The sequence below is a fragment of the Phyllosticta citribraziliensis genome, assembly GCF_038025025.1.
Source record: "Phyllosticta citribraziliensis strain CPC 17464 chromosome Unknown J3D65scaffold_1, whole genome shotgun sequence".
In the NCBI taxonomy this organism is placed as follows: domain Eukaryota; kingdom Fungi; phylum Ascomycota; class Dothideomycetes; order Botryosphaeriales; family Phyllostictaceae; genus Phyllosticta; species Phyllosticta citribraziliensis.
This window is the reverse complement of record NW_027117338.1, coordinates 1,544,039-1,563,889: the sequence shown is the minus strand read 5'-3', so window position 1 is coordinate 1,563,889 and position 19,851 is coordinate 1,544,039. Positions and strand designations below refer to the sequence as shown.

General features: G+C 55.0%; 8 protein-coding genes across 8 annotated transcripts; 5 read left to right on the top strand and 3 right to left on the bottom strand.

Annotated features, from left to right (window-relative positions):
- Positions 1 to 150: 150 nt before the first annotated feature.
- Positions 151 to 2,361, top strand: J3D65DRAFT_609920 (general substrate transporter). Its single transcript, XM_066798739.1, has 9 exons — positions 151 to 291; positions 346 to 372; positions 424 to 1,080; positions 1,134 to 1,193; positions 1,248 to 1,274; positions 1,323 to 1,432; positions 1,483 to 1,529; positions 1,578 to 1,709; positions 1,761 to 2,361. Exons 1-9 carry the CDS (start codon positions 245 to 247, stop codon positions 2,145 to 2,147), a joined length of 1,494 nt encoding a protein of 497 aa, XP_066659777.1. The 5' UTR covers positions 151 to 244; the 3' UTR covers positions 2,148 to 2,361.
- On the bottom strand, positions 2,310 to 3,649 carry J3D65DRAFT_24410 (uncharacterized protein). Its single transcript, XM_066794773.1, has 2 exons — positions 3,086 to 3,649; positions 2,310 to 3,038 (listed from the first exon to the last, which is right to left on the bottom strand). The coding sequence occupies exons 1-2, from the start codon at positions 3,330 to 3,332 to the stop codon at positions 2,494 to 2,496; spliced, it is 792 nt and encodes a 263-aa protein (XP_066659776.1). The 5' UTR covers positions 3,333 to 3,649; the 3' UTR covers positions 2,310 to 2,493.
- A 359-nt stretch (positions 3,650 to 4,008) lies between these two features.
- On the top strand, positions 4,009 to 5,375 carry J3D65DRAFT_581827 (uncharacterized protein; the record flags this gene model as incomplete). The annotated part of the gene is made up of 3 exons (XM_066797716.1): positions 4,009 to 4,192; positions 4,251 to 4,459; positions 4,562 to 5,375. The coding sequence occupies exons 1-3, from the start codon at positions 4,016 to 4,018 to the stop codon at positions 5,373 to 5,375; spliced, it is 1,200 nt and encodes a 399-aa protein (XP_066659775.1). The 5' UTR covers positions 4,009 to 4,015.
- Positions 5,376 to 5,945: 570 nt separating this feature from the next.
- On the top strand, positions 5,946 to 7,382 carry J3D65DRAFT_609910 (hexaprenyldihydroxybenzoate methyltransferase mitochondrial precursor). Its single transcript, XM_066798738.1, has one exon. It carries the CDS (start codon positions 6,037 to 6,039, stop codon positions 6,958 to 6,960), a length of 924 nt encoding a protein of 307 aa, XP_066659774.1. The 5' UTR covers positions 5,946 to 6,036; the 3' UTR covers positions 6,961 to 7,382.
- A 1,010-nt stretch (positions 7,383 to 8,392) lies between these two features.
- Positions 8,393 to 11,545, bottom strand: J3D65DRAFT_599179 (uncharacterized protein; the record flags this gene model as incomplete). The annotated part of the gene is made up of 1 exon (XM_066797881.1): positions 8,393 to 11,545. One exon carries the CDS (start codon positions 11,543 to 11,545, stop codon positions 8,393 to 8,395), a length of 3,153 nt encoding a protein of 1,050 aa, XP_066659773.1.
- A 310-nt stretch (positions 11,546 to 11,855) lies between these two features.
- On the top strand, positions 11,856 to 12,760 carry J3D65DRAFT_24004 (uncharacterized protein). The gene has a single exon (XM_066794751.1). The coding sequence runs from the start codon at positions 11,954 to 11,956 to the stop codon at positions 12,602 to 12,604; it is 651 nt and encodes a 216-aa protein (XP_066659772.1). The 5' UTR covers positions 11,856 to 11,953; the 3' UTR covers positions 12,605 to 12,760.
- Positions 12,761 to 13,179: 419 nt separating this feature from the next.
- J3D65DRAFT_24006 (uncharacterized protein) lies at positions 13,180 to 14,973 on the top strand. Its single transcript, XM_066794752.1, has 2 exons — positions 13,180 to 14,655; positions 14,744 to 14,973. The coding sequence occupies exons 1-2, from the start codon at positions 13,269 to 13,271 to the stop codon at positions 14,863 to 14,865; spliced, it is 1,509 nt and encodes a 502-aa protein (XP_066659771.1). The 5' UTR covers positions 13,180 to 13,268; the 3' UTR covers positions 14,866 to 14,973.
- A 1,070-nt stretch (positions 14,974 to 16,043) lies between these two features.
- J3D65DRAFT_609905 (P-loop containing nucleoside triphosphate hydrolase protein) lies at positions 16,044 to 19,850 on the bottom strand. Its single transcript, XM_066798737.1, has one exon. It carries the CDS (start codon positions 19,662 to 19,664, stop codon positions 16,131 to 16,133), a length of 3,534 nt encoding a protein of 1,177 aa, XP_066659770.1. The 5' UTR covers positions 19,665 to 19,850; the 3' UTR covers positions 16,044 to 16,130.
- Position 19,851: the final 1 nt, after the last annotated feature.

Below are 19,851 nucleotides of genomic sequence, written 5' to 3'. Positions count from 1 at the left end.
CAGTGGCATGATGGGTATGCTGTGCTGTTGATTTGCCCCAGGGATTGTGGCTACCGATGTGCTGGATGGGGAAATGTTGGAGTCGCTAACCGTGGCGACGACCGGATAAAATGCGCGACGACAGAATGGCCAGGGCCTTTGATTATGAGCTTTCAATACTGCCTTCTAGTAGCAAGAATCGCCCGGTCTCGTTTGGGGATCATACGAAGCATCTTGCAGTCTCTGTCTTTCAGTGTTTGCAGATATGGTGCTGTGGTTCAACATCACCTTGGCGTGCTTTGCGGCCACTGGGTAAGTGGTCCAGAAGGGCGTCGTTGACCGGAATGACAGACTGAATCTTTCCAGGTCGTTCCTGTTCGGATATGATAGCGGGTAAGACAGAAAGAAAAATCCCGAAAATGGCCAAATCCTCACGGGAACCAGAGTCATGACCGACGTCATTCAGTCGCCGCACTTTTTGAAATTCTTCAACACGACGAAAACTTCGCCCACCATCGGCGCCATCAATTCGACCTTTTCAGGCGGCGCCGTCTTTGGCAGTCTCATGGGTGGATTCACCATGGATAGGTTGGGCAGACGTCTGACCATCCTGATCGGAGCAGCCATCGCACTTGTCGGCTCCATCCTGCAAAGCGCAGCGCAGAACCTCGCTATGGTCCTTGTAGGCCGCATTTTCGCCGGATGGGCTGTAGGTTTGCTCTCCATGAGCGTCCCCGTGTACCAGGCCGAGTGTGCGCACCCGAAGCATCGCGGCTTCATCGTCGGGTTGGCGCAGCAAATGATCGGCGTCGGTTACATCGTGTCGACCTGGGTCGGATATGGCTCGTCCAAGGTGCCAAAGACGAGTGCTTTTTCCTGGAGATTTCCGCTGGCGTTCCAGGCTCTGCCGTGTGTGATTTTGATTTGCGGCATCATGTTCTTCCCCGAGTCCCCTAGACACCTGGTTGAGCACGACCGCGAAGACGAGGCGCTACGAGTGTTGCGCAAGTTGCATTACAACGGGGAGAATGACGACTGGATTCAACAGGAGTTTCGCGAGATCAGAATCACCGTGGCCGCTGAGAAGGCAATTACCGCTCCGTGAGTGAAGGTGGATCCCCGAATATGGCTTGGAACTGACGTTTGGAAATCAGGGGCTGGCGTGTCATGTTTACTGTTCCTCAGTGGAGAACCCGGCTCATGCACGCTACTTTGTGAGTACTCTTTGCTGTCTGTTGGAATGGTTACCAAGAGACTGACCAAAACAGAGTCCAAGTCTTTACGCAATTCACAGGGTATGATGAGCTTACCTCACACACTCCGCAGCTGCTGATTAATAATAGAATAAACGTCATAAATTATTATCAAACAATTATGTACGAGAGCTTGGGCATCACGGGCGATACCAATCTCCTCGTGACCGGCATCTACAACTGCGTCGGCCCTATAACGAGTTAGCGCAAAATTCCGAATTTCTACAGAGGAAGACTGACCTTGAAACAGACTTCATCTTCATCACATTATTTTTGGACCGAGTAGGGAGGAAAAAGGCAAGCTTACCCTTCTTTTGGGGACTATCACAGACTGACATTGGACAGCCCCTTCTCTTCGGCACCGTCGGCATAACGCTGGCCCTTGTTTGCGAGGCAATCGTCAACTCTCAGAACACCGACGCGCACAGTAGGGGGCTCTCTATTGCTGGAGTCTTCTTCTACTTCGTAGTAACAATAGTAAGCTATTCGTCATCTTTCCAAGTAGTGGACACTCACTAACAGTGGCAGATGTTCTCGCTTTCCTTTGGCAGTATTAGCTGGGTCTACGCCTCCGAAATCATGCCAATGCAAATCCGGGCGCGAGGCAGTGCATTTGCGACAGGCATCGGCAATTGGCTGGTGGCAACCATATGGAATCAGGTCTCTCCTCAGGGCCTGGGACACATTGGGTGGAAGTTTTACTTTGTCTTTATTTGCTGGAACGTTTGCGTCACGTTTCCGACCATTCTGTTCTGGTTCAAGGAGACAAAGACGTTGTCGCTCGAGGAGATTGATTTGTTGTTTGGTGAGCGCGCGTTGGGTAGCTTGCCTGAGGATATTTCTGATGTCAAGGGTCCAGTTGAGGAGGTCATTCCGGTGGGAGCGGAGGAGCATGAACTTGCCAGAAGGGCATAAGTAGAGAGTTTGGAAGACTTGGCAATATTGTAGAATGTAGATTGAAGACGTGTTTTGTGGTTGAATACAAGGAGACTTGACGTGCCTCGGTAGGTGTCGGAAGAAAGAAACTCCCTGGGTCTGGCTACAGGAATGAACAGCTGCTCCCTTAGCGCAAATATAGCGCAGTACAGGAACGCTCCCTGAGTGCAACAACAGTAGTGAACGAACGCTCCCTGAGTGCAACTACAGTAGTGAATGAATGCGACCTAAGCGTAAGAATAGCAGTGAACGATGTCCCTTTTCTTTCGACACTCACTGTGCTGGCTCTCCCACTGGCGATGCAAGACCAGGTCCGCTCTTCTGGTCAGCAAGCTGAGCCCACGGAGTACTTGAAAACCTGCTCATCTGGACACCACACTGGAACGGCGTTTTTCTTGTCTTCCGCCAGCTGCCGCCGGCGCTGGATAGGTCCCGATTCCTTGATCGCGTAGAACGCATAGAAGCCCCCTATAACAAGAATGGAGGCTCCCAATCCGAGGCCAATTGAAAGTCCAAGAGTGCGGGGACTGGAACTCGGCGCTGACTTGCTCTTTGACTTCTTCGGCTTTGGATTAGATTTGGGTTTTGGAGCTGCCGCCGCTGCTGTCTTGCCTGCATGATGCGCGGAGGTGGTGGTCGTTGTCTTCCGAGGAGCTGCGATACTGGAAGTTGTTGGGCTCGGACTTGCTGACGTAGTTCTTCTGGTTGTAGTGCTTGCCCCGCCGGTGACGTTGAAGTAATGCGAGGTGAACCCGTCCGAGCTTCCAGAATCGACCGAGAAATAGAACGCAGAGGACGAAGTTGTACTTGTTCCATATGTGTCGACTGTCCAATCGAAAGACTGGTCGCCAGAGCCATTGCTGTCTATTGCTGGGAGATTTGTCAGCGTTGAAAGCCCTAGGTCTTTAAAAACTCACTGTGGACTACTCGGACCTGATCACCGGACCCAGATTTGCTTTTCTGATGGAACAGTGCTATCTCATAGGCGTCGAGGGTGGTTTTCCAAGAAATTCGCTGAACAGAACCAGGCTTCCACTCTGGGTTTGTAGCGAAGTTTCCCGACGGTCCGGGGCCGGTTGGATTTGTAAATACGTTGTCATCATCCGCGACACTTGACCTCGCCAGGAGGCCGAGGAGTACGATTGCCACTCTCACGTTCCACATGATGATTGAGAAAAGTTTCGCCCCGAAGAATAAAGAGAGCTGGCAAAGTGACGTTCGTGTCCTACTTGCGAGGACGTGTTGAATTACGCAGAGGAAGGTGGGAGAACAAGAAATGAAGTTTGCAAATGGAGGACGACGTTACTGCTCTTGCGACACAATTTCTTCTTAAGAAGTCGAGTGGTGCGCTTTCAATGGCCACTGTCACCGCATGGGGCACAGCTCTGCGAGTCGGGAAGCGCTGACATTTCAGCCTCATCAACATGTCCACGTCCCTGTCTGCCGTGGGCGGGATGGTTACACGCAGTATTGTCTCCTATTTGTTGACGCAGAAGCATCTACCCCACTGAAATTAGCGTTGGTCAATCCGCGCACTCCTGCGGCAAAGAAGGACTGTGAAGAATGTGGAAGACAACGTGCAGTTCGCGACTGGAGACATCACGAAGACTGTTAGCGAGGCGGCGCTTGTGTTGCTGCCCGCAATCTCGCTTTGCCATTGGGTCGCTGATCGCCTTTAAGCGCTCTCCCGTACTGCGGCGCGGTTGTCACATACCCGCCGACTGTGAAATCCGCTTAATCGACCAACCGTCAGGTCCTCGCTAGCTTGATTTAGCAGGGGGTAAAGTCGAGTAAAATAGATGCCAACGCTCCTGAAGCCCACGGCAAGTCCAGGAGGCATATGCGACATGCCAACTCACAGCTGCTTTGCACGAAGCCTGTTGGCTGGGGCGGTCAGCCTCTGCATCATTGTCATTATTATTCTTAGATTCAATGAGAGCGGGTTTTCACCTTTACCTCTGGCAAGGTCGCCTCCCAGTAGAAGCGCTCGTATTCTCGACGATGTTTTCAACCAAACGCTTGGCGTAAGTTGATCGATTTCCGTCTCGTCATCACCATTCTCTCGCGCTTACCTTCATACAGTTCCAAAAGATATTCGTGATAAATTTGCCGTCACGGTCTGACCATCGCGATGCTATGTCTCTGGCAGCCGCAGCCACTGGGTTACAAATAGAGTATGTCGATGGAGTGACAGAAGTGGAAGAAAAGGCGCTTCCACCAGGTGGAGCTGAGGTCCATCTCAACAAAGGCGGCCTCGGAAACTGGCGAGCGCATATGAACATTGCCCGAATGTGGGTATCGCGAATTCTTTTGATTTTCAACCGCATCATCGAGGAATCTGGCAGCGAGCAATGCTGTAGCCGTGTGCCCTGTATTTGCTGAATTTTTGGCAGGATTGTTGAGCAAAACATTACTTCGGCCTTGGTACTCGAGGATGACGCCGATTGGGATCTCCGAATCAAATCGCAGATGCAGGACTTTGCCAGAGCAGCGCATATCCTCGTCCAGTCCAAGCCAGGAACGTCGCACCAATATCTGGATCCAACATGGCCTCAGCCATCCGCAGGCCAGTCTCCACAGAATTTCGTCGTTGGCGAAGAGGTCACCGCAGAGCCGTCAACCTCTCCGTATGGCGACATCGATCGGTGGGATTTGTTCTGGCTAGGCCACTGTGGTACTCGCTTCCCTCGCGCAACCGACATCAACGCACCTTTGGGGCGCGCCGTCTTACAAGACGACGAGACCGTGCCGGAAAAGCAGCATGTCAAGATGCAATTCGGCAACGACGAGCTCATCCAGGAGTATCCGGCGCATACGCGAGTCGTGTCCCGGGCACGAATGAACACGTGCACCTTGGGTTACGGCATCTCTCTGCCCGGGGCGAGGCGTTTGCTTTATGAGCTCGGGGTCCGCAAGATGACGGGAACGACAGATATGATGTTTCGCTCTCTCTGCGACGGTGTCGACGAGCGTCGAATCCGAACGTGTTTGACTGTACAGCCTCAACTGTTCCAGCATCATCGTCCGGTTGGCTCAAAATCGACCTTCAGCGACATTTCGGACCATGGGAGCGACTACAATGAGCAGGCGTTTTCGAGAAACATACGGTGGAGTACCCGCTTGAACCTTGGCAAGCTGGTGGATGGCGAGACGGACTACATCGACCTTTTCAAAGACGGAGAGGGCAGTAACGACCTTGGATTTTGAGTTCCAGCGACCGAAAGGAGGCAGAATGTGTTTTTTCTTTTTTCTCCGTTGATACAATGGCTGGCTTCATTTTTCGAAAATTTACTATTACAGCTGATGAGACCGATTGTCGAATTGCGAGGACAAGATCTTTTGAACAATGTGCGGAATGATATGCATAACCTCGAGGGAAAGCAGTAGGAATCTTCGAGTTCGGCGGACGTCCTTCAACTATTCCTTCAAGACGGCAAACTCCAGTTTCTTCTTGACAGACTGTGGACGAAACATCGAGGCGAGATTCTCCACAGCTCGGGCGTTCGGGGTCTCCCGAAGTTGGCGGAACGTCGAAAGTAGTCAATTCCATGGCCTCCCAAAAAGGTGCTGAGATAAAGAAGCGTTCGAAGCGAGAGAATTGGAGAGTTGACAAGGTGGAGTGGGATCGAAGCAGCGGGGAAAAGTTGGACGCTGCGGACGGGGTGGAACATGTGGAACATGTGGCTGTGCGCTGGCTCTGTGGCTCTCGTGGCTGTGGCGCATGACGTCGACAGTGTTCGCCGGCGCGTTCACGCTTCCTACACCACGTCTTGCCCACCTTCAATTGATTTCCTCCCACCCCGCCTGTGCTATGACCAACCAAGCAAACTCCCTTTGAACCCAGTACCCGACGAGCAAAGAAGCCAACATGTCGAGACGAGCGGCACGCGCCGTACAAACCCTGGACAAGGCGTTGTCCAAAACTTTCCAACCACGACCATATTCAAGAATCATTGCCTCGCGAGCAACGTCCCACGCACGAATTCCAGCAGCGACAGCGAGTCGCGCATTCTCTACATCTGCGTCTCCTCGCCATGGCCACTCCTCCGTCGACCCCTCCGAAGTCTCCCACTTCAACAACCTCGCCTCCAGCTGGTGGGACCCCCACGGTCCTTCGCGCATCCTCCACCTCATGAACCAGCTGCGGCACCCCTTCATACAACGCTGCCTCTCCTCGCAACCGACCCCTCCCCCTCCCCGCCTCCGATACCTCGACGTGGGCTGCGGAGGCGGCATCTTCGCCGAAAGCGCCGCGCGACAACGGAACACGGAGAGCGTGTTAGGCATCGACCCCACGCCGGAGGTCCTCGCAGTAGCGGAAGCGCACAAGCGGCAGGACCCCTTGCTGCTGGAGGAGGGCCGCCTGACGTACAAGAACATCCCCATCGAGCAGCTCCCGCCGCCCGCGACGCCGCAGGACGGGTTCGACATCGTGTCGTGCTTCGAGGTCATCGAGCACGTGTCGATGCCGGCCGACTTTCTGCAGAAGCTGATGCCGCACGTGCGGCCGGGCGGGTGGCTCGTCATGTCGACCATCGCGCGGACGTGGACGAGCTGGGCGACGACGAACTTGATCGCCGAGGACATTTTGGGGATCGTGCCGCGGGGGACGCACGACTGGAACAAGTACATCAACAAGGAGGAGTTGAGCAGTTGGTTTCTGAAGCAGGATGGCTGGGAGAGCCCGGCCGTCATGGGCGTCATGTACATTCCGGGTTTTGGCTGGAAGGAGGTCAAGGGCAGTGAAGACTGGGGGAACTACTTCTTTGCCGTGAGGAGGAAAGAATCATGATTGGTATGGAGCTCAAGAGCATGAAATGTAAGGTGTGCCGGAAATGCATGTCCCTGCCATGTGCGTGTGCCCAGGCAGCGGCAGCAGGAAGAAAGGAAAAAGAGGCAGCGCAGTCACAAGCTCATGCAGCTGGCCCTGAGACGACTCATCACGGCACCCACCGTCCAGTGAGAGTTGCGACGACGATGTCATTGTCCACACGCCCGTGAGCGCTGGCCGTCCGGTGGTAGCCAGAACGACGCGCGATGATGTCGTCGTCCACATGCCCGTGAGCGCAGCCCCGTCTGGTGTGAGCACTGGCCGTCTGGTCCTAGTATTTAGTCCTGACTGCTTGCCCACCTGGCTGTCTTCCTCCACACAGCTTGGCCTGACAGCTGTGGTGTCAACGAAGTCCTGATGGACAAACTGTGTGTTGTTTGGGGGTAGGGGGGGGGGGGGGGGGTGTACATGTTCCTTTTCTCTTACTGTTCGTTACTGCGGTGCGCAGGCTGGCCAGCATCCACGCTGGCGTGTTGCGGCGCGTAAGGAGGCTCTATTTTATGGTGATGCTGACGTGCGGGAGTGCCTCGTGATGTTGGTGGTCAACACCGAGGCGGGTGGGTGTCAGAAGTATCCGCGATTCGGAGAACATGGTGATGTGGGCGGACTCGAGGAGCGGTCGTTGACTACGACACTATAGATGGAGCATTCATTCACTATTTTACTACTAAGGTTGCGACTACGGAGTCTTGATATCACCTCAGGTGCGTCCCCTGAGCAGTCCTTCTCCACCACGGGAACGACCTGACTTCCTTCGCTCGACCTTGTTCCACACAACTGTACTCCGTCTTCCTGTACCGCAGTGTACATACATCCCAGAGGATAAATACACACATCAACAACGAGAAAAAGGAAAAGCTAACTACAAGCGACCCCCAAAGGAAATGTAGTTGGGTTTAGCATCACGCTGCCAAGTCCAATTTGTACCACAAGTTCGCTGTGTACGTATGTCGTTATCGACAAGGATAAAAGGGAAGAAGAAAATAAAATTACAGAGGAAAGAAGAGAAGAGGGGCGTGTGGGCGATTTTCATTTTGTTCATAACCTGAAACCAGAGACCCAAAAAAACAATTCGTTCCAACAGAAAACCGCCGACTGGCATCGAGGGGATGGGGATGGGGGCTGTCATGAGATGGTACGCTAAACAAGGCTCTCAACATGTATTTTCTTTTCAAAGAAGAAGACGGGGGCAGGAGGGGGCAGAAGGGGTATGTGACGAGCAAAGCAACGAGAAAAAGACAAGCCAACAAGCTCAACTCGAACCAAGTCCTACTGTCAACAACCCAAGAGGCAGGTCCAAGACCCACAACAGTCAACCCAAGTAACAGCTCAAAGGCTCGAATCAACTCGCTGTCAACCAAAACAGCGTCGCTCTCAACAAGGTAGGCGGCACTCAACCCATCATGGGCTCTCCCAACTCATCTTCGTCCTCCTCGGCAACACCAATGCCAGAGTCCCACTGACGACGCGGCTTCTTAGCGCCGTTGGCACCGCTTTTGAGCATCCTGACACGCTCGTTACCAATGCTGCCATTGACTCCCGGCGGGCGTAGAGCGTCGACCTCGCCAATGGCGCGCTCGGCCTCCTCGACAAACAAATCGCCGCGGTCCTGGGCCTCGCTGGCTGCGGCGCGGATACCGTCTGTGAGACGGCCAATGACCTTTTGGCTGGACAGGGTCTGGTCGCGGAAGCGCCTCTTGAGGTCGTCAAACGCGGTCTCGAGGTTGGTGATGGTCGAGAGGCGCGCGTCGGCTAGCATCTGCAGCGTCTCGAGTTCCTTGTTCTTCGAATTGATGTCCGACGTGTATTTTTCCTCGCGCAGTTCCACAGCGCGTCTGAGTCGCTCGATTTCCGACTCGTTTGAATCGATTCGCGAGCGGAGCTGGTCAATCTCATCGGCGTGGCGATTCTGAAGCTGCAGCATGGCTTCGGCTTCGTCTGCGACGCGTGCCTCAAGCGAGTTCTTGGTGGATTCCAAGGTTTGAATCGTAGTGCGAGCCGATTCATTGTCAGACGCCAGCGTCTCAATGCGAGATTCGTAACCTTTGATTGCAGCAGCGTGGAGTTGTTCGCGCTCAGCAGCCTCGTCCTGGAGCTTGGTGATGAAAGCGGCCTTCTCATTGACGTCGGCATTGAGTATGGCAATATCGTCGTGGAGCGCTTTGATTTCTTCGGCCTTTTGCGCTGCCAAAGTCTCATACTCCTCGCGCAAGTGAGCGAGGTCAGCGTCGAGCTTATCGACACGCTTCTCAAGCTCATCGATGAGGTCGTCCTTTTCGACAATGAGAGCCTCCTTGTCTTCCTCGATAGCTTCAAGGCGGGCTTGGAGCTCGGCGATTTCAGCGTTGCGCTCGGCGAAGACCTGTTCAGCATCTTCACGACGCTTGATTTCGGCAGCAATGTCCTGGTTGTATTGCTCTTCGCGTTTGGCAGCAGCCTCCTGGAGCTCGTCAATAGCAGCTTGCTTCTGGAGTTGCAGCTCAAAGAGTTTTTGACGGAGCTCGTTGGCCTGCTTGCCAGCCTCGTGAATCTGGTCTTCCATCTCTGCAATCTTGTTGTCCTTTTCTTCAATCTCTGCCTCGGCAGCCTCGCGTTGCTCTTGCTCAGCTTCGGCAATGTTGCGGATGCGCTCGAGCTCTCCCCGGAGCTCTTCAACTTCCTCCTCGGCAACATCAGCCTTTTGCTCCAACTCGCGAATGCTGCTCGCCTTGTCTTCCAGCTCTTCCTCGGCAGCTTCGCGCTGGGAAGACTCCCTATCCTTGAGCTCTTGCAGCCTGTCAAGGTCGTCCCGGAGGTTCTCAAGCTCCGTCTCGGCGCGCTCGACCTTGACCTCAAGTTCGGTGATGAATGTCGTCTTTTGGTCAATGTCCGCTTCGGCCATTTCACGATAGGATTTTTCGGTAGCCAGCTGCTCGTTCAGCTCGGCAATAGCAGCGGCAGTCTCCTCCTTGAATTGGGTAAAGGCGTCGTTGTGGTCTTTCTTGATCTGTTCGACCAAGGACTGGAGGGACGAAGCTTCGTTCTTGAGATCCAGGATGGTCTGGTCGAAGCGTTGAACGGTGCTGTCGCGGTCCTCAAGCTCGACCTCCATTTCATCGATCTTCTGGTCCAGCTCAATGATTTCCTTGTCCCGCTCATCGACTGCAGTCTTGTAAGCGTCCAGCTCCTCCTCGAGCTCGATGATTTCCTTGGACTTCTTCTCATTAACAACGTCGAGTTCGTGCCACTGGCCCTCGAGAGTGGAGCGTCGATTTTCATATTCGGCCATTTTGCTAATGAGGCCCTTGTTCTGACTGTTCAGCAGGGCAACGACATCCTTTTCATCGCGAAGCTCGGCGGTCTTGGTGTCAATATCGGACTTGAGCAACCTCAGCTTCTCAACCACGGCGTAGAGCAATTCTCCGTTGTGAAGCTGGGCAGCGGGGTCACCTGGCATGACAGCCTCGATTTCGTTGCGCACGTGCTGAAGAGTGGACCTGATGGAGGTAAGAGCATCGTAGGCATTGGCGTCCGGTTCCGTAAAGCCAAGGGTCTGAATCTCCATGGAGAGAATGCGAAGGGCCACCTCGGCATCGGAAGCGCGGCCGTTGAGCTCTGCAATGGTGTTTTCGAGCTTCTGGATTTGAATCTCATGGCTAGGGTCTGGGACGTTGGCTTGGGTAACTTGGTCATCGGATGTGACTTCGTCGATGCCGTCAGACGTGAACTGAGGGACGTCATCGTGGCTGAGGTTGATGTCTTCGGGCTCAACGAGCATGAGATGGTTGTCATCTTCTTGATCGTCTTCATCATCATCAGATAGACCTCCGTCCATGTCCATTCCCATGGCCAAGTCTTCATTGTCCTCCTCTTCGATGGTAGTCAGGTCGTGGCGCTCGCGCTGCTCGGCAATTTCAGCCCGCAGGGCCTCCAGCTGCTGTTCCAGTTCCATGACTTTGTTCTGTTCCTTTTCCTTGTCGGCTTCTTGGACCTCAATGGCAAACTGGCGCTGGACCTCGAGCTCAAAGTAGAGGTCTTCAACTCGCTTGTCCTTTTCCCGGATTTGCTGACGCAGGCGCTGCAGCTCGAGCCTGGCACGCTTGTCCTCTTTCCTGTGCTCCTCAATGCTGTTCATTTCCTCGCTGAGTCCGCTCCTACGCAGACGCCTGCGCTTGCGGTCGTCGAGCAAGGCTCGCAGGGGCGTGAATTGGATTTGGCTGCCATCGGGGGATATGGCACCGGAAAGACTGGCGGGGAGGGAGAGGCGCTTGGAACGGGAGGCCTGAACGGGGTTTCGGCTCGCAGTGGGGGTGGAATGTTGGGGTGCGGAAGAGGAGATGGTCGAGTTGTGGAGTGGAGTGGCCTGAGGCAGAGGCGGACCGGGGTCTGAGAAGCGGACGCGCTTGTCGCGGTGTTGGGGAGGAGTAGAGGCTTGGAGGGGGTCTTCTTGAGCGAGCTCTTCTTCCTCGGTGATGGAGACGCGTTTGACGCGCTTGCGGCCACGCTTGAGAGGTTCGGCATCGCTGGATTCCTCGCGGATGCTATGGAGGTCCGAGTTTGGGTCCATGGTTGAGGGCGTGCTGCTGCGTCTTTTGCGTCGGATGCCGCGTGTGTGGTCAGAGGCAGCGCTATCCTGAGAGGAACGGCGGCGAGCCATGACGGGTATTATAGTGTAGTGGGGGTATGAAGTGACGAAAAGGAAAGGTGGTTGATGGAAAAGGTGGAGGTCCAGTGGGAGAAGAGACGGGTGGGGTCGGAGGGCGTTGCCTGGTCAGAGAGGGCGCGGGCGATGGGCAGCGGAAGAGGATTTTACTCGCAGCACTGACGGCCTCTGCACGGCGAATTAAATGAGCGAGCGGCCTGCAGGCGCGTCACCACCAGCAACACGACCCGGCCTGGACAGACATTGACGCCATTGTCCCACTGCGAAACTCGGCTGAAGCCTGCCCAACGCGACGCCATCGGTTGGCTGCCGATGTTTGCGACTCATTTGTTTCCATTTCTTTTCTATCGCTGTCGCAGCCGTGGTGTTGACGCGCGCAGGGTACGCGCTCGCGCGAGACGCAATAAACAGTGGGCAGGGGCTTCCCTGGCTACCTGTACCTGTACCTCCGCTGCCAGCGAACACCCTCCCCACACTCCTCCTCATCTTGATCTCATGTCTACAGACGCAGTGCGTGTCGACGTCCAGAGCAGCTTCGTCCGCCTTCTAGAGCCACGCATCGAATCCTGTTTGCTAGCACCATGTCTACGTCATGCAGCCGCTTGCCCTGCTGACAGGGTCCATGGCCACCGTCTCGTTGCATATTCGTCATGCTCCCTTGCCTATGAAATCATCGCGGCACAATATAAATTATCCTGGATTTCCCGACACACACAGTTGAGCAATATTCTTCTTTGTAGTAGAACGGACACAAGCAATAGTTGGCCCAGGCGCCGGCTGGTTGGCTACATGCAACCCGCAATTCCCGTCAGCCACTCGCCTGTTGTCCAACCAAACTCGACTCAGACGATTGAATCCAGGAGTACCGACAGACACACATGCAACTGTTTGGTAAAGAACCAAATCAAAATGTCTAACCCACGTGCAATCGACTTCGGTTCCCTGTGGCCGTGGTGTGGCTAGGGCACATTCAGTTGGTTGCAGGAGGCCAAGCCGCCAGTTTCATCCCGTCGTCCTCATGTCATCATCACCAAGACACCACATCCCAGCCTCCCGTCCGTCACCCTACCTTAACCGCTAATCGCCTTCACGTGGCCCTCCACCTCATCACCGGACGACATTGCGACTACTACCTCTGCTGCTTGTCCTAGCCATCTCCGCCCACCTTCGCTCTCCACTCTATGAACAAGCCGCCTGCGACCGAATACGGCCCTTTTGAATAGCTACTCACCTGGCGACTTGGTTACACTTTTCCGCCTCCAATCGGATCGGCCGTTATCTGTTCGTTTGTGCGCCCATCAAAAGACGCCCATAGACATTTGCATACTGCATGAATGCTTCGGCAGCGTTTTGCTTAGCCAAAGAGCCTTGACCGCCCGCTTCTACTCCCAAAACGGATCGCCAAACATATAGTCGGCCGCGCCACTCCATCAAGCCTCTACCAGCCATCGCCTCGCCGTTGGACCTTGTACTACTTTGGTCTGTCTCGTCACTTGCTCTCTTGGGCACGTCCCAAAAAGGGTAACTACTTCACACAAAACCATCGAGTCGGCCCCTCCTCCCGCTGGCCCTTCCTGGGCCGCCTGTACACCTCACGCACCTCTGCCAATCGCATTCCGACATCACCATGGACGTTGTCGCTACTCCAGACGATACAGCTCCTCCTTTGCTCCGAGCTCCAAACGAAATCATCCAAAACATTTTCAGCTTCTTGTCTCCTGTCGACTTGGCCAGAGCGTCCGAGACATGCCGCTTGCTGCGTAATCATGCTAGAGAAGATCTCCTTTGGAAACCGTTTGTCGAAGAAAACACCCCATCCACCGACATACAGCAACATCCGCCCTCGAGCTGGCGACAACTCTACACCACTCACTTTCCTTTCTGGTTCGTGTGCCGCCGCAAGCTCTGGTTCTCCGACTCTACCCACGTGGGCAAGCTGCTGCTCACCCGCTACAACCACGAGAATAATGCCATTGAGGGCTATGCTGTGACGGCAGAGCGTGGCCAAAACACATTCGAGCTATGGGAATGGAATCCCGAAGTCATCATCCACACCTTCGCTCCCCGCGTCCGTCTCGACACGACCGGCCCGGTCATCAAGCTTGATAGCCATGCCTATTCCAACGCACATGGCGACCCTGCCAGCACCCGCCTTCAGAAGGAATTCCTGATGAACGTCCACACCAGTCAAGCGAGCCATGGGCTGAACTCCATGTTCATGCTCTCCCGTCCGTACATTCCAAAGTACGATGTTGCCGAAATCAAACTGTGGCCGCCACCCTCGATCCCTGCCCGCGAGCGTACGCGCAACGAGAGTATCAATCGTTTCCGAAGCACTGGACTCAAGCCGTTGCAATTGTCCGAAATCAGTGAGACGACATGGCGCCTGCGCAAATGGATGGAGTTCCACCAGCATCCGCACGTTGGAGGCAACATTACGCGTGTGGGAGAAGAAGTGACGACATTTGCAACCTTGGACGAGGAGGTCTACACTCCGACGCCGCAAAAGCCGTGGCGAGGCATCTGGTGCGGCGACTACGCCGGCCATGGCTGCGAATTTCTCGTCGTCATGCAGCCAGACAACCCCGCTCCCCTCCCTACGGGCGCTCAAAGAGCCATTGCCAACGCCCGTCGAAACCCTAGCGTCAGCTCCACCGACAGTTTCGCCAGCTCCCAGAGCCACTTGGCTTCCGTCACGGAAAACAGCAACTTGCCTCCCCAGACGCAGTCTACCAGCTCATGGCCCCCGACTGCGTCATCCACGAACGGCGCGCAGAGCCAGCGCCAGGACAGCGTGACGGGGGTCAAAGACGATGGCGACTCCTCAGTCTACTCGGGCCGCGTCGAGGCCGTCAAGCTCACCGGCGACCCCAACATCCCGCGCGGCGAGTACACCTTCATCGCCCCAGACATTGGTCCGGAAGGCTTTATCCGCGTCGCCGACGAGAAGATCTTTCGCGGTGCGCGCGTCGTGCGCAGTGTTGGCCACATTGCTGCGCGGGGCTTCAGAGACGGTAAGTCAGCTCGCTCACCAACCGTCTACAGCCCTACCGATTGGTTTGCCTTTGATGCGAGAGGAGTGCGTGCTGACAACAAGACTAGATGAATTCATCACCTCGCAACTCATCATGATCTCGCACGACCGGCTGGCTCAGTACTGGGAGCCCTTCGGCCACGTCTCATTTTACCAACGCGTCGATATCCAGGCTCTTTTGCGCCCTTGAGCTCAGCGCGAGCTCACCACCAAATTATTATTGAGCACGACCAAATACCCGAGACTACCTAGCTACGCGACATCATGGCGGCAATCGTGGCGCTGGAGTTGCCGCAGAAAGCACATGTACAACACGACTGGGCAACTCGAACGTCCAAGGCTCGGTCGTAAAAGACGTGGCACACAACAAAGGTGGCGAGGGGTCAGTCAAGGAGTAATCAAGCCCCTAAGGGACTAGGATCGGGGAGCATTCGAGCCCCAATGTATTGAGCCTTGGGATTCTGTGCACCACACCACGACTTTTGCGACCGTAGAAATTTGAAGACCGCCTCTTCGTCGCGAGGGCAGGGCACAAGGCGTAGTCAACTTCCCATCTCTGCATCACGGCGCTTCGTCGGCTTGGCAGGAGCTGGTAGAAGGGGGAGAGCGACAGCCTGTATATCACAGGACCTGCTTCGACGCGGCCGTCCCAAATCCGATAATGTACACATCGCAGCGCAGGAAGACACAAAATCTCGGACTCACGGACGGAAAAGACACAGAAGGCCGCGTCAGATGTCGACACACTTCTCAGAGTGAGACGGCAGACAGCGGCTGTGGGAATGATTGTACAGCGTATACAGACCACAGACAGACACACGAATGGATGGGTCACGGCGCAGGCCTTTCTGGCAGGGCAGGACTGACCGGCTTGTTCGAGCGGAGTACAGTGTGAGTAGAAAGAAATGGAATGAGATTCCCCGGTTCTAAATGCAGCAACAAACTATAGCTCCCTGCGCGCATCGCATTTGTGATGGTGGATTACTGCCCCCTTGGGCATTGCTGGGATGGCCGACGACTGCTCCTTGGGCGTCGCTGAAATGGTATGGTAGATGACTGCTCCCTAGGCGTCGCTGCAATGGTACATGTTGATGGCTGCCCCTACGCGCAGCAGTGGCAGTGAACGCGTCCAATTTCTTCCGACACCCCCCACTGTGAGACGGCACCACAACCACAGCCTCGAGTCCAGAGATCGAGCATCTCTGAGCCATCTCGGCTGAGCTGGTGTGATCTGGTACATGTATGTAGACACGCGGGCAGCGCGGGCACCGCAGGGAGGCAGATAGGCAGCGGGTTCAACCAATTCAATGCAATGCGATGCGATTTATCTCGAAGCATACCCGGGTACTTATTCTCCCACCCAACCCTCTCCCTCCTACGTCCCGACCCTGCGCTCATCCGACTCCTTTAGACCTGTTCACTGACGCCCGTAAATTAGGCCCTTTGCATATTCCCTCATGCACCCCCTCCCCTTGGCTTGACTGTGGGCTTCACAAACGGGCGATTAACCCAGCCAGTAGCACCAGCATCCCGCCTGAGGCCAAGAGCGCGGCCAGGTCGACGACCGCCAGGCGCTGCCAATCCCATTCGCGATCCCAACCCCTGGCCATGGCCATGGTTCAGGCCGTTGTTGACGCTATCGACGCTGGTCGTGTGCATGGACAGAGACAGAGGCTGCTGTTGGTCGAGGGGATGAAGAGCAGGTGGCGACAGAGGAGGTTGTGGCTCGGGCTCCACTGGTTCTGGCATCGGGAGAGGCGGCGGCGACGAGGGCAGCGGTGGCGCGAGGGCATCGTCTTGGTCACCATCGAAAAGGTCATCTTCTGCGTCGAGTGCAGCATCTGCGGCAGACACGGCACACTCGACATCCCCACCATCACCAATGGCCCCTTGTTGTTCCTGAGCCGCTTCAACGTGCTCGTTCTCCGCCTCGCCCTGCGCCATGTCTCGCGGCGGAGAACTCGAGTAAAACGGGTACGGCCGGCCCTTGTTGTTCTGCGCCGCAAAGTCGGCAACGGCACCGCGGCGAGGCGGACGACTGCGCAGTGGCTCGGTGCGCACTTTGTAGGACAAGAGATTGGGTACAGGAGCATTGAGAGATTTTGAGGAGGCGGCCGAGAAGGAGTTCGATGAGGTGAAGGACGGCCTAGCGAAGGCGGGTTTGAGGTGCTGGTTCTCCTTGCCTGTCGTCGCACTTCTTCTGGGTCCAGTGACAGGCTTGGGTAGAGCTGCAGCGTGGTGAGATTTGTCCTGGTCCTGGCCCACCCTCTCTGCTACGCCGTTAAGCCATGTTCCTGACTTGTCTATCGCCCCCGCCGCCGTACGCATCTTCTTTTCCCTCACAAACGCAATTGCATCAGCAACTTGCTCGTCTTTTGTCCGTACGGCCTTGGCGGCGGTGGGCTGTCCAAAGAACGACGTTAAGCTGCCTTGGCCGGGCGGAGGAGCACGACCATACTGGCGTTTGCGATTAGGGCCATTGGACAGGTCAGCCTTGCGCTTATGATCGGAAGAGGAGCCACCGATGTTGTCTTCTTTGGCACGCTCTGCGGACACGGTGCGGAGAAGGTTGCGTTCGGCACGCTGGGCAGATGCTGCCTCTTCTGCGGCGGCGGCTTCTGATGTCATCTGTTGCATACGCGTACTCGCACTGACAAAACCTGAGGCGCTGCCTAGAGGGATGCTTGTGTTGGATATTGAAAATGAGGTCGCCGCGTTCATTGTGACGCTGTTGCCAACACCTTCACCGCCGTCAGTAGCTTCAGGCACGGGGATGAAGTCGTTGATGCGCTGGCGTTTGGATACCACATGGCCATTCTTGCTGTTGTAAAAGTCCCAAGTCGTGCTCTGCGGGTCCGGATCGCTGCCATCGTCAGGGTAGTAATCATCTTCGGCGCGCTCCACGGATATCCTGCCCGTCGAACACTCTGCTATGGTTGGACAAGGCCGGCGCAGAATCCGGGCAAGATTTTGTGTTGCTGTATAGGTGAAGCTGGGGCCACGACAGCCAAAAGAGCTGCTCAGTGCCTTGTCTGAAAGGAATGGAGACAATGTAGTTTCTTCGCCCTGGGAACTTTTAATCGGACAGCTGAGATAGAGGAGTGCTTGAGCCCTTGTCATAGCGACGTAGAGTAAACGACGCTCTTCATCGTGATCTTCAGCTCGGGAATGTGGGATGGATCCTTCGTAAACAGCGGGAACAAATACAACAGGCCATTCTAGACCTTTGGCAGCGTGGATTGTGGAAATGGTGACCTGATCCTGGACTTGGCCTTCTTGCTGGACCTCTGTGGAAAGCGCAACGTTGGCCAAAAACCGGGACAGCGAGTCTTCTGCAGAAGACAAGCTGCGCTGCTCAACGCCTTCGAGTTCGGGTAGTGTCTCATCTGGTACTTCTGAAGCGTCTGATTCAGCGGCATTGTCGGAGGCCTGTGCGATGAGTTCCTCAACGTTGCCCCAGCGTCCTTCAAAGTCTTCCGGGTGCGTCTTCTTGATGTACTCAGCAAAAGAAAGCTTCTTCATGACGTGGTTGACCAGTTCGAGAAGGGAACAGGGTGACTCTGCTGAGGACAGCTTTTTCTGTGAAGTCAGGATGATGTTCACAAACGTCTGGACTCCTTTTTCCGCCTGAGGTGCGAGCTTCGTCTTGGGTCTTTTGTTGCCTTGTGCAGCCTTGAGAATGATGCTCCACAGTGGAACTTTCGCCTCCTCTGCTTCATTCAAAAGGGACTTGACAGTCACCTCTCCAACTTTTCGAGGCGGCACGTTGATGACCCGTACCAGAGCGTCATTGTGGTCTGGCTTGGCAATGACCCTGAGATAGTCCAGGACAATCTTTACCTCCATCCTGTCAAAAAACCTCAATCCGCCAACCATGCGATATGGAACACCAGCTTTTCCGAGGGCGGATTCAATGTGTCTGGACAACGCAGCAGAGCGTAAAAGAATCGCGAAGTCCGAGAATGAGATCAGACCTCCTGTCAGTAGCCGCGTTCGTTGGATTTCAGTCAAAATCCATTGAGCCTCAACAGCTGCAGATGGCAGTCGTCGAAGGACTGGAATTTCCCCCACACAGTGAGTGGGGAACAAAGCTTTGGCCGGTCGGCTAGAATCTTGTTCAATGACATTCTGAGCAGACTGCAAGATGGCACCACCAGAGCGGTAGTTTTCCTCTAGAATCACTACAGTTGTCTCTGGGTATTGCGTCTGCATCTTCTTCAGGTTCTTGATCTCCGCAGATCTAAAGCCGTAAATGCTCTGATCAGGATCACCAACGATGGTGATGTTCCTCTTGTACTGCGCCATCAAGCGCATCAGCTCATACTGAACATGATTGGTGTCTTGGAATTCGTCGATGAGTACAGCCTCAATGTTGGAGACACACTCGGGGCGATATCGCAAAAGGTCCAGCGAACGAAGGAGTAGGTCATCGTAGTCGACGAGGTTGGACCCTTTCAAGGTTTCCTCGTACTCTGTGTAGATTGCCGCAAATTCCTGCTGCTCCACGCTCTTGTTTGCAGCTGCGTTTTGGTCGCAGCTGATACTCTTGGCTTTTAGTCCAGAAATCCTGGACCGGGCAACTCCGGGTTCTGTCGAGTATTGTCGCCGTTTGATAATACGCTTCAGAATGGCCAAGGTGTCAGAGCTGTCAGCTATTCCAAAGCCCTTCTCGATGCCAATGTGGTGACCGTAGTAGACAAGAAATCGTCGCGCAACAGAGTGAAAAGTTCCAAGAATCAACTTTTGCTCGGTCCCGTCGCCAACCAGACCGCGGATGCGATCCTTCATCTCTCGGGCGGCCTTGATCGTGAAGGTACAGACGATGATGTTCCATGGTTTGATGTTACGTTGGCCCAGGAGATACGCGACGCGTGCTGTGAGGGTCTTTGTCTTGCCGGAGCCAGGTGGGGCCAGTACTTGGAGTACGGAGGCCGGGCTTGACACAGCACATTTCTGCGCGTCATTAAGTCCGGCCAGAAGGTCTTCCATGTGGATGTTGTGTTGTCATTGAGGTCGATGTTTTGTGGATCTCCGACGGTCGCGACGGCGACTATCAGGTTCGCGCGCGCTCACGTGACCCCGAACAACAACAACGGGAATGATTGAGCTCCAAGGTGCGAAACCAAACACTGTCAAGCTTAGGAGGACGCGCAGTGATGGAGTTGGAAGGTCGAGA